We start from the raw sequence: 13,323 nt of genomic DNA, 5'->3' as shown, positions 1-13,323 counted from the left end.
GACCATTAGAAAAGCAAGTACTTCGACTATCCAGAGAAAAATCCATTGTAAGATTCTCAAGACTAAAAGGGTCCTAGGTTTTGCTTGGTAATTAGTTTTGCTTGAATATAATATTTCTCAAGTTTGAATTTTTAATCAAACATGATGTAGAAAAAAAAAAATCTTCTTTTTTATCTTTTTTCTTTCGTTCTTTTTCTTCTATTGGTGGCTAAGTAAATTCATTATTCTTCTGACACAGTGGGTTCACAGTTTGCCTATCTGGTCGTATGGATGTAATGCAGCATGGAGGTCCTGGGATCCAGCCTTCGCAAAATAGAGCAAGAGAAAAATTGTCTAACTTCTGAAAATCTTGTTTCAACTATCCTGTTGCCGAGAGTACAACTTATTTCAGAAAAAAAAGGGTTGAAGTGATTTCAGTCTTATTAGAACTGTTTAGAAGGCTAAAATCTCTAGGCAAATGGTCTCCCTAGGTGTTCTAGTTCAATGGACCAAACTATTTATACTAAACCATCAGTAAATTAAATACTAATAACAATTGTACCTCTATTTTTACACCTCCTTTCCATTTTCACAGATAAAACAAAACATGTCACCCCCACATCACGCCGCCCTTCCTACTGAAGAAAGGATCTGTCAATGTTCTAAAACCTACTCAACTTCTGAATGGTTTCATTATTGGACAGATCAATATCCCTTCCATTGTTATTACTCAGTCCAATGCTATCCAGATTGTATTGTTGCTGTCCTCAACATTTCAACCGGATTCATCCACGAGGCAAATTGAGACAATTCCCAGGAGACATTGTATTGACTGTCAAATTATAAATCTCTGTCCTCATATTTATTTTTCCCCATAGTAACCTTGTTGAGAAACTTGAGTAACAATATCAATTTTTATTCAAACGAAGCTATTTGGTGTTGAAATTAAATTGATAATTGTGTTTGTTTTTCACGGTTAATTTGAAGGAAATTAGTTTGACTTCCCCCCAGGTGAGAAGACCCCCAGCTGTCATCTGACTTCTTGATAATCTGTCATCCGTCTGTTTATAGAATGACATCAAGTGTCATGCTACTTGTGTCAATTCTAGTCTCATTTTCAGTAGGATCACTTTTGTGGCGTTGGATTATTGTTTCGAACCATCAAATCCGAAGCAGATAAGTCCTACAGAAGAACATCTTATTTGAGGAAAAATCTGTAGAAAGCTAGAAAGTCGATATAAGTTTTATTCGGGCATGTACATCTGAAATTTAAGCTTTAGTAAGTGCATTGCATTAATTCCTTTAAGGTCCGTGGGGGAAAATCAAATGAGAAAACGAGAAAAAGCTCATTTCCGGATAGTATTAGTTGCTATCTTGGTCCTTCACACAATCCTAATGTGAATCCATTGAGAGGAAGGAAGAAATCAATATCCTCACAAAAAAGAGAAGAAACATGATAAATAGATCAGCTAGATAAACATTGGAAACCTGAAGGGGCACATTTTCGAAGCCTTGAAAGGAGACGTGTCTTCAGAAGTGCTTCCGAGAGACATGTGCAAATATTGATTCTAACCCGAGATCCAAATACACTTCTGTCACACTGCGGTGACGTTTTCACATAAAATTTCTGTCCGATCCCCCGTCTTCTATATCCACTTTATGAAGTGACATTCAATATTGTTAAAGTGGTCGGATCATTGATTTGAACGGGGCGGCTCAATGGTTCAATTTCAGCTTGTAAAGTTACTGATGATATTGATAGGAACTGACCAAAGTGACTACGTTTTGAGTACACTTCAGACGTTTATATCGACTTCAGGAAATCTAGCATCTCCACTAATACGTACCTACTAATAAAGATCTTGTATTGATGTTTCAGCATCTCCAGTAATGAAATATTGAAGGTCTGATAAAAACTGACATCTCCACCAATACTTCAAATAGCAATATTAGCGAAATCCAGCTCCCTCTTTGAGAACAGAGGTTGGTTGTTGATTTTGACATTTCAAACGAATGGATATTGGTCAGGGGAAAATATGTTTGGTATTGGAATCTCCAAATGCGACTAATGTAAAAATCCCATGGATTCATGAACGAGAGCCGAAATCCCACTCGGACTTACGGAGAATCCGATGTGTGTATGTTTGAAAACTGTTATTGAATCAACACTTGAGTCTGTCTATCTGTTTGACTTATAAATAGTTCATTGTTTGGTTTACTTTTCACACATGTTTAAAGTAAGCTGTTATTCGATTTGAAAACAAAAACACAAACCACAACCAGATGTGATGGCCTGAAATGTTGACAATCGGTGGAATGTGTCAAAGTTCTTTGTTGTTTCGGTTGAGAGAAATAGAAACCGAAAGTTTGGTGCTCGAAGAAAGTAATCGGTCACTCAGTACCAGTCAAAATGTGTGCCGAATAAGGTTATCTGCTGAAGACCATTCATTATAAAGGTATTTGTTATCTAACGATTACATATTATTCGTAAAGAAAATTTCCATCTACTAAAAAATTCGTAGATTCCAACGGTGCAAATCCTAAAATCAGCTGAAGTTTCAATGACTTCAAGATAATTTCAATATATCGAATCTAATAATGAATTTATGCAAAATTAAAACCTACATGCAATTTACATACTTTAGAGAACAATTAATAAAATCACTAAAAATGATTTTGGGTGAGTAAAAACACTTGGCTTTATGTTTTACGTACATTTTTATTAAATAACAGACGGATCCATTTCGGCTGTTACGCCATCATCAGTGTATTGCTAACTAAATGTTAATCTAAAAAATATAATAATAATAATAATAATAATAATAATAATAATAATAATAATAATAATAATAATAATAATAATAATAATAATAATAATAATAATAATAATAATAATAATAATAATAATAATAATAATAATAATAATAATAATAATAATAATAATAATAATAATAATAATAATAATAATAATAATAATAATAATAATAATAATAATAATAATAATAATAATAATAATAATAATAATAATAATAATAATAATAATAATAATAATAATAATAATAATAATAATAATAATAATAATAATAATAATAATAATAATAATAATAATAATAATAATAATAATAATAATAATAATAATAATAATAATAATAATAATAATAATAATAATAATAATAATAATAATAATAATAATAATAATAATAATAATAATAATAATAATAATAATAATAATAATAATAATAATAATAATAATAATAATAATAATAATAATAATAATAATAATAATAATAATAATAATAATAATAATAATAATAATAATAATAATAATAATAATAATAATAATAATAATAATAATAATAATAATAATAATAATAATAATAATAATAATAATAATAATAATAATAATAATAATAATAATAATAATAATAATAATAATAATAATAATAATAATAATAATAATAATAATAATAATAATAATAATAATAATAATAATAATAATAATAATAATAATAATAATAATAATAATAATAATAATAATAATAATAATAATAATAATAATAATAATAATAATAATAATAATAATAATAATAATAATAATAATAATAATAATAATAATAATAATAATAATAATAATAATAATAATAATAATAATAATAATAATAATAATAATAATAATAATAATAATAATAATAATAATAATAATAATAATAATAATAATAATAATAATAATAATAATAATAATAATAATAATAATAATAATAATAATAATAATAATAATTAAAAAAAATACACAATTAAGTTGAAAATTTTCCAGCTTGTTTGCATATAAGCTAACTTCGACCCAATTCTGACAGCTATTGAGAGTCGTCAGTAGAAGTCCATATAATATGAGCCGGTTGTTTTCAATGTATTTGCTTTAGTCTCGGACCTACCAGTCCTGCCTGTCTATGAACGATAAATAATCATATGTGGATACGCTTGATTCTACTTCTGTGGTCCAATAGCAATTTGATGTTAGAAACTATATCTAATATATTTTCTGGACCAATAAATTATCGTGTTATTCGTGTGTACAATATATGGAGGATATCTATTACAGTCATGTTCTATATCCATGTGATAGTTAGTGTACATAACGTATTGTTTGCTATTAATGTTGTCTGTTATTATAGCCATCATTTTTAGTTTTTTCTTAGGTATTTCATTGGGAAAGGCCTAGGATGAAATAATTCTATTAAAATTAATGGTAGATAAATACTTTTGTAGAAAAATTGACTCCCTAGTGAAGACAATATAGAATAAGGCGTTTGATATAATAACACACTTCTCTGTATAATTAGTGGAGAATTTATGTTCAAATTCACTTAGCTCTGCGAGCACATTATGGTTTTTTGTATAAATTAGATGCATTAGTGGATGTGATCATCTCACTTGTCTCTAATGTGAGATTTATGTTGATGGTAAACGATTCCCGCCCCTTGTCGTCATTTATCTGATGATTTTGTTTTCCATGTTTTACCTTCTGTTAGGGTTCATGTGACAACGGTGATGTAACGGGACTAAATACATATTCTTTTATATTATTTTCTACTGAGGCTTGAGGCAGTTTGTGAAGTTTTTGACTGTATTTTCTTCCAAATTAATCAAAAACGGGTTTATACGCAGTCATGAAAGCAATATTTTTAGATTAAAGTCAAAATATAATTTTAGAATGCTATGTTCAATGCCTTTGAAGCTCTGGTCAGTTTAATTATTGAATCAGAACACCAGTTTTCCCCCATTTATGTATTATTACCCCCTTTAAAAGGGTTTTCTCCTTTTTGAAAAATCTTAAGGTTTAAAAAAGCTCTAAAGCTTCCTTTCATAAAGCAACAAAGCAATCAAATTGAATAAGAGGACATGGAAATATTGAAAACACAAAGCACTAAGAAAAAATAAAAAAGGCTATATTAAATTTACTCGATTCTGAATTCTCACTTCGTGTACCTAACATTTCGACCGTCCTTCTTCAATCCCATATACTTACGAGTAGTCTTGAGATCTTTTTCATCATTTACTCTTATTTGTGTCCAGTTTTACCAATTTGTAATGGCTTTTGGAATGTTTGGATGATATTGACAGAATCTGATTGTGTGCTGATTGAACCTTTTCTTCTCGTTCTTCTTCACGTCACTTTCCACCACAGAATTTTCTGGACATCTCTTTGAATAAAGTTTTATTTGCTTCTCTTCCAGAGTGTGTAAGCAAGAAACAGAAGTGAATAGAGCTTACCTACGTCCCAGAAAACAAGTGATGGAGTGTATGAAAATTAACATGAAAATGAACTTTTCGTTTGAAATCAAGTTCTTACGGACTGATTCTCCGTTATAAACCCTCAAATTATTAGCCAATAATTTGGGCCTTTATAACGGAGAATTTGTCTCCTTATGAACTTGATTTCCAACGAAAAGTTCGCTTCAACTAACGGGAAAAAAAAAAAAAAAAAAAAAATCTATATATACCTATATATACGTAAAACATAAAGCCAAATGTTTTTATTCACCCAAAATCATTTTTAGTGTTTGAATTGTTTTACCAAGAGTGTGTACCAAGAAATAAGTTAATACAAACTTATTTCTTTGATGTTTAAATCAAAAGCTGTTGAGCACTTACCTCTATCTACAATTTTCCCGAACAAATTTTTGCCTCGCAAGAAGTTCCTCGTACTGCAGTTCCACCTTCGATTCCGGAATTGGAACTGACATTCGTTAATGGCTAGATTGGCTCCCTTTGATACAGCTAAGAGCACGCCCGGATTTTCTCTCACCAGCCGCCTCTGTTTTCTTCTCAGTGTCGAATGGACGGTGGGGTCCATGTAGGCCATGCCGGGGGACATTGGGAGGAGATTGTTGGGTTCACCGGCCTTTGCTATTCCCCTGCGAAAAAAAAATGCAGTGTCAGTGGGGGAGGGAAGGAATGTTTTATTCAAGACTAAACAGAAATAATATTATGTTAGAATGGTGTTTCCAATAAAAGCTATATTTCCAGACCTGTGACCTAGTGATCTTCTATAAGCTTTCGAGATAAAGCCTTTTTTTTAATATCTGCTTTTGAATACATCTCTCTCTCCCTCTCACCTGTCCAAAACTAGTAGCGGGTGGTCTATGTACCTTTCAGTGCTAGTGGACGGGGTTTGGTTCAAAAGACATCTCTCTCTCTCTCTCACCTGTCCAAAACTAGTAGCGGGTGGTCTATGTACCTTTCAGTGCTAGTGGACGGGGTTTGGTTCAAAACTGACTTCTGGAAATGAATGAAATACTAGAAACAACACCACAGAAGAACAAAAGAGCACTCGAGAAGAGAGCCAGAACGAATTGAGCGAAACAAAAGAATGAAGAAATCCCAATGCTGATTGATTTGAGGGCAATGAAATATGAGGGAATTGTTCCCTACCCCTAAATGCCTAAATAATGAGCCAGAAACAGAACAGAACTTTCCTTAAACTCGAGGTTTATGATACATCTGGCTTTTGGATAAGACGGACGTTCATGGGCAAATATCATAAGAGATTTTGAAAAACCTGATTGATTTGAGGGCAATGAAATATGAGGGAATTGTTCCCTACCCCTAAATGCCTAAATAATGAGCCAGAAACAGAACAGAACTTTTCTTAAACTCGAGGTCTATGATACATCTGGCTTTTGGATAAGACGGACGTTCATGGCAAATATCATAAGAGATTTTGAAAAAAACCACAGAAGAACAAAAGAGCACTCGAGAAGAGAGCCAGAACGAATTGAGCGAAACAAAAGAATGAAGAAATCCCAATGCTGATTGATATGAGGGCAATGAAATATGAGGGAATTGTTCCCTACCCCTAAATGTCTAAATAATGAGCCAGAAACAGAACAGAACTTTTCTTAAACTCGAGGTTTATGATACATCTGGCTTTTGGATAAGACGGATGTTCATGGGCAAATATCATAAGAGATTTTGAAAACGGACCAATAGAAAAGCAAGTACTTCGACTATCCAGAGAAAAATCCATTGTAAGATTCTCAAGACTAAAAGGGTCCTAGGTTTTGCTTGGTAATTAGTTTTGCTTGAATATAATATTTCTCAAGTTTGAATTTTTAATCAAGCATGATGTAGAAAAAAAAACTTCTTTTTTATCTTTTTCTTTCGTTCTTTTTCTTCTATTGGTGGCTAAGTAAATTCATTATTCTTCTGACACAGTGGGTTCACAGTTTGCCTATCTGGTCGTATGGATGTAATGCAGCATGGAGGTCCTGGGATCCAGCTTTCGCAAAATAGAGCAAGAGAAAAATTGTCTAACTTCTGAAAATCTTGATTCAACTTTCCTGTTGCCGAGAGTACAACTTATTTTAAAAAAAAGGGTTGAAGTGATTTCAGTCTTATTAGAACTGTTTGGAAGGCTAAAATCTCTAGGTAAATGGTCTCCCTAGGTGTTCTAGTTCAATGGACCAAACTATTTATACTAAACCGCAGTTTGCCTATCTGGTCGTATGGATGTAATGCAGCATGGAGGTCCTGGGATCCAGCCTTCGCAAAATAGAGCAAGAGAAAAATTGTCCAACTTCTGAAAATCTTGTTTCAACTTTCCTGTTGCCGAGAGTACAACTTATTTCAGAAAAAAAAGGGTTGAAGTGATTTCAGTCTTATTAGAACTGTTTAGAAGGCTAAACTCTCTAGGCAAATGGTCTCCCTAGGTGTTCTAGTTCAATGGACCAAACTATTTATACTAAACCGTCAGTAAATTAAGTACTAATAACAATTGTACCTCTATTTTTACACCTCCTTTCCATTTTCACAGATAAAACAAAACATGTCACCCCCACATCACGCCGCCCTTCCTACTGAAGAAAGGATCTGTCAATGTTCTAAAACCTACTCAACTTCTGAATGGTTTCATTATTGGACAGATCAATATCCCTTCCATTGTTATTACTCAGTCCAATGCTATCCAGATGGTATTGTTGCTGTCCTCAACATTTCAACCGGATTCATCCACGAGGCAAATTGAGGCAATTCCCAGGAGACATTGTATTGACTGTCAAATTATAAATCTCTGTCCTCATATTTATTTTTCTTGGATGCATAAGGAGTAAGAATAACTAAAAATTTCACGATTCTAAGCAATGTACAGACAAATCTACAATTTTATTTATATAGCAATAAATTATCGTGTTATTCGTGTGTACAATATATGGAGGATATCTATTACAGTCATGTTCTATATCCATGTGATAGTTAGTGTACACTAGTGGTTGACCCGTCCTTTGTACGGGATGTTAGTGTACATTAGAGAGGTTCTTGTTTGGTAAGTACATCTACAGGGTGAACGGTGGGATAAAGGTCTCATTTCGCAAACAAAATTTTATCCACCACCTATTTTAGCTTTGATTCTAACACAGCTTTCATTTCTAACTAATTCAGCATTAATCTAGGTACCAAACTTTTCGTAATAAAAGAGGAATCTGACTATTTTGTCTTCCATCCACACTCGTTTTCCTTAAAAGGGATGATACACGTTGGGAGAATCCAGTCTGTATCAGAGTATACTAATTTATCTTTCCACTACATATTAAATTAGGTATCTTCATTAATGAATCAAGATTAAAGAAATCCTAAGCTGACCCAAAAGCAAAGTGGTTTATCGGGCATTAACTTTAGAGACTAGACATATAACTGTGACTACGCCATACATCAGGGCATCGCTTCAGGAATTATCACAAGGATAGATTTGGCATCTCCACCAATGTATTGAAGATCAAATATGGAGAATTTGACATCTCCACTAATAAAGAATGTATTGAAGATCCCAGATGGAGAATTTACCATCTCCACCATTTTTGTGTTGAAGATCAAATATGGAGAATTTGGCATCTCCACTAATAAAGAATGTATTGAAGATCAAATATGGAGAATTTGACATCTCCACCAATAATGTATTGAAGATCAAACATCAAATGTGAAGAATTTGGCGTCTCTACTAATATTGTTGCAAATTATATAATATTTTCTTGTTCTCTTTTTCATATATTATTGGATTACTTAAAGTCTCTTTCGTTGACTGACCTTCCTCAATAAGTTCTCCCTTAGAGGCTACCTAGTTCAGTCCTGGACTGTCTACCGAATGGATTTCTGGGGACACCTCTAATTTAAACGTGTTGAATAATAATTGTCATGATAAGACTGTTAACAGTTTGATAGGACAGGAGGAGCCACTTTGAGTGTGGGGAAGACTATGGGGTTGTATGAGAACTAGATTATAGACGTAATCGTTATCTTGTACTTGTTTAGGTACCTATTGATTTACGGCATATGTTTCTATCAAATCCTGGTCGACTATTTGGGATCACTGATTAATAGGAATTCACTTTTGAGTGATAAGTTGGATTCTTTTACTTTTTCTTCATACATTGTAACATTTTTCATACTGCAGAGCAGAAATCGTATTCGCAATATCTCTTTTTTATGCAATTCTGAATTCTCACTTCGTGTACCTAACATTTCGACCGTCCTTCTTCAATCCCATATACTTACGAGTAGTCTTGAGATCTTTTTCATAATTTACTCTTATTTGTGTCCAGTTTTACGAATTTGTAATGGCTTTTGGAATGTTTGGATGATATTAGCAGAATCTGATTGTGTGCTGATTGAACCTTTTCTTCACGTCACTTTCGACCACAGAATTTTCTGGACATCTCTTTGAACAAAGTTTTATTTGCTTCTCTTCCAGAGTGTGTAAGCAAGAAACAGAAGTGAATAGAGCTTACCTACGTCCCAGCAAACAAGTGATGGAGTGTATGAAAATTAACAATGAACTTTTCGTTTCAAATGAAGTTCTTACGGACTATGAAGCCTCAAATTATTGGCCAATAATTTGGGCCTTTATAACGGAGAATTTGTCTCCTTATGAACTTGATTTCCAACGAAAAGTTCGCTTTTTGCTAGGACAGTACCACCGAACAGACCATCATACACAATTGCTGCGCGAAGTTACACCTCATCCATACTAATTACCCCGTGATGCCATTCTCTACACCAGGAGGCAAAGCTCCAGAGATGCTGTGAGATATGACACATGTGTGACGGCGAGAAGTCTTATCCTTACATCACGTCATCTACCAGGAGTACTATGGCTGTTATAATTCATTTTCAAATGGAAATATATCTTGTGCAGTCTCGCACACGGATGACTTATGTCTGTGAGTTGGACTTGAGGAATGACATCTTGAGATTGTTCTAAGGTTTCATAGGTATGGTTCTCAGGACACAAGTCACATGTGTAATACATACTATTGAACCTGTGAGGAGTGTACGACACCATTGTAAGACATGGTTCAACTCTTTGCGTATATTTTGAGGAGTTTGAAAGCCATGTGCTTCTGTGAAACGCCATTTTCATTGATGTGGGTATCCTTTGCAGACAAATGGTCGGAACCAAAGTCTGAGTTTAGGTTTAAACCCAGGTTAATTATGCTCCATTCACGATTTCTCCAGGACGGACGCATGTTATGGAATTTCAGATCTGTATCAATGTCACGTGACCCCATGACATCATGTGTTTCTGTTATCTGATAACGCAGTGTGTAAAGAGGTCCTTGCGTAGTGCGTGTAGTATCTTATCACAAAGGTCAGGATTCATTGAATCCCACGTGATTCATTCGTCAACTCTTTTGTTTTTTATCTCTTTACCGAGAAAATTGTCAATCATGTGTTTGTTACTATTTAAAGTTGTTATGACAGTGTTGTAACGGTCAGCTGAAATGTCATCAAGCAATGTGTCATCTATTCTTCCAAACTTTCCGTTGGTGTCTTCTTTATTTGTTAGAGAATTGTTGCTCTTGTAGTTTTCCATGTGCAGTACGGTTTTCATTACATATTTCTTTTCTTTTCCAAATACCTGTAGATGTTGTTACAGTATCAATCTCTTTCTACATAACATTTTCATATCAGCGGTATTTTTTCACTTATTTTTTCTTCCATTTCAAGTTAGGAAGACAATTCGGCCCGAATCCAATTGGATTGATGCCGTCATTCTACTGTTGACAAGGCGTTTGAACTTGAATAAAGGTAAAACATTCCAAACAGTACAGTATTGTGTACTTTTAGTATATATTTTAGGGAATAAGGCGTTTGATATAATAACACACTTCTCTGTATAATTAGTGGAGAATTTATGTTCAAATTCACTTAGCTCTGCGAGCACATTATGCTTTTTTGTGTAAATTAGATGCATTAGTGGATGTGCTCATCTCACTTGTCTCTAATGTAAGATTTATGTTGATGGTAAACGACTCCCGCCCCTTGTCGTCATTTATCTGATGATTTTGTTTTCCATGTTTTACCTTCTGTTAGGGTTCATGTGACAACAGTGATGTAACGGGACTAAATACATATTCTGAAGTTAGGAAGACAATTCGGCCCGAATCCAATTGGATTGATGCCGTCATTCTACTGTTGACAAGGCGTTTGAACTTGAATAAAGGTAATACATTTCAAACAGTACAGTATTGTGTACTTTTAGTGTATATTTTAGGGAATAGGGCGTTTGATATAATAACACACTTCTCTGTATAATTAGTGGAGAATTTATGTTCAAATTCACTTAGCTCTGCGAGCACATTATGCTTTTTTGTGTAAATTAGATGCATTAGTGGATGTGCTCATCTCACTTGTCTCTAATGTAAGATTTATGTTGATGGTAAACGACTCCCGCCCCTTGTCGTCATTTATCTGATGATTTTGTTTTCCATGTTTTACCTTCTGTTAGGGTTCATGTGACAACAGTGATGTAACGGGACTAAATACATATTCTGTTATATTATTTTCTACTGAGGCTTGAGGCAGTTTGTGAAGTTTTTGACTGTATTTTCTTCCAAATTAATCAAAAACGGGTTTATACGCAGTCATGAAAGCAATATTTTTAGATTAAAGTCAAAATATAATTTTATAATGCTATGTTCAATGCCTTTGAAGCTCTTGTCAGTTTAATTATTGAATCAGAACACCAGTTTTCCTATTAAAATTAATGGTAGATAAATACTTTTGTAGAAAAATTGACTCCCTAGTGAAGACAATATAGATTGTCCCTCCTCATAATATTAGGCTTACGGGAGATTAATCCCCACCGTCAATCACATTTAGAATGCTAGAAAAGAAGGTTTAGCCATCGACCGCAGAAATATTGACGGATTAAATGAATTAAATGAACGTGACAAAACATTCGACACAAACAAAGAAGAGCTCAGGAATATTGAAGCCTTCAAATGAATGGCAGAGTCCCGGCAACTAGTCAACTACCTGATACTCATTGAGTGAAAATTCCTAGGAATTGGCAAGAAAGACATAGCAATTCTAATAAACCAAATGATGGCAAATAAGAACAATGATCAAGAAATCACTTTACATGAACTTCAAATGAATTCATTCATTGTGTAGTTTCCCCGTTTCGATTGAATGAAAGAGTCATCATCAGGTACAAGTAGTCTGGTTAGAGACAATAGAGGTTCCATTTCCGGATACCCTTTCCATTCATTCTCACTATCTTCTGGTACTATTACATGAATCATTGGAATACCTGAAGTTACAGTTTCGCGTAATTCGTCCTTATTTCTTCTCATGATGTTTGCTGGGAACAATTCATCAGAATTCTCAATAATTTCTCCACGATGAATAACCCCTTACCTTTAATGGATGTTGAGGTACTTTTTAGTTGGAAATTTCATGAAAATGAGATAACATTTTTTTGTTGATTTGCGAGATTTCTCATTTTGTTGGACATAGTCATTATTTTGCAGACAAGGGTGAGTGTATTTGGGGTAATGTTGAGTGATGTCCGTTATCGTAACCTGAGTTTGACTTAGAACCAAGGCATCATAACAAAATATCCTTCATAGATCTCACGGGGAACTACTGATATTTGAATTTGATAATTATTTATTATTATTCAACGTACTGACCTCTACTTACAAAATATAACACGAACCATCACATCAGTAAACCAACACAAATCGGCCTTCAGTGAATCAGAGTGGACTTACGTTAAAACTCACTCTGAAGGATACAAGTAGGTATTTTATTTCTAAGCTTTAGATGTAGACGCATAGTCTGCAGTCTACACCAAGTCTGGACAAACTCTTCAAGTAGGTACTCGGATCGTACATGGATGTAGAATAGAATAGAATAGAATATACCTTGTTTATCCTGCCCGAATAGGACTGAAAAGTCCCTTTACCCCAGCAGTCTAAACAAGGTCTCGTATATTTGATGGGTTAAAGAATAATACATACAACTAACAATTCAGTAAAAAGACCTTGCTTAACTAGAAAAAAAAAA

The 13,323-nt window shown here is 33.2% G+C and overlaps 2 protein-coding genes across 2 annotated transcripts in view; one reads left to right on the top strand and one right to left on the bottom strand.

Moving 5' to 3' along the window:
- LOC103510154 (protein Wnt-1-like) overlaps positions 1–9,807 on the bottom strand; it is a 32,757-nt gene extending 22,950 nt beyond the window's left edge. The window contains exons 1-2 of the mRNA XM_017444468.2: positions 9,526–9,807; positions 5,632–5,894 (exon numbers count right to left, since the gene is read on the bottom strand). Of these exons, the coding sequence (XP_017299957.1) occupies positions 5,632–5,854 (223 nt within the window). The 5' untranslated portion in view covers positions 5,855–5,894; positions 9,526–9,807. The remainder of the gene's footprint in view (positions 1–5,631; positions 5,895–9,525) is intronic.
- Positions 9,808–10,011: 204 nt separating this feature from the next.
- The window catches only part of LOC103510153 (2-hydroxyacyl-CoA lyase 1-like), an 18,585-nt gene continuing 15,273 nt past the window's right edge, over positions 10,012–13,323 (top strand). Inside the window, exon 1 of the mRNA XM_008474797.3 lies at positions 10,012–10,052. Within this exon, the coding sequence (XP_008473019.1) occupies positions 10,012–10,052 (41 nt within the window). The remainder of the gene's footprint in view (positions 10,053–13,323) is intronic.

The sequence above is a fragment of the Diaphorina citri genome, unplaced genomic scaffold (assembly GCF_000475195.1).
Source record: "Diaphorina citri unplaced genomic scaffold, Diaci psyllid genome assembly version 1.1 scaffold565, whole genome shotgun sequence".
Classification (NCBI taxonomy): Eukaryota; Metazoa; Arthropoda; class Insecta; order Hemiptera; family Psyllidae; genus Diaphorina; species Diaphorina citri.
The sequence above is the reverse complement of the archived record's forward strand: the minus strand, read 5'-3'. Positions and strand labels throughout refer to the sequence as shown.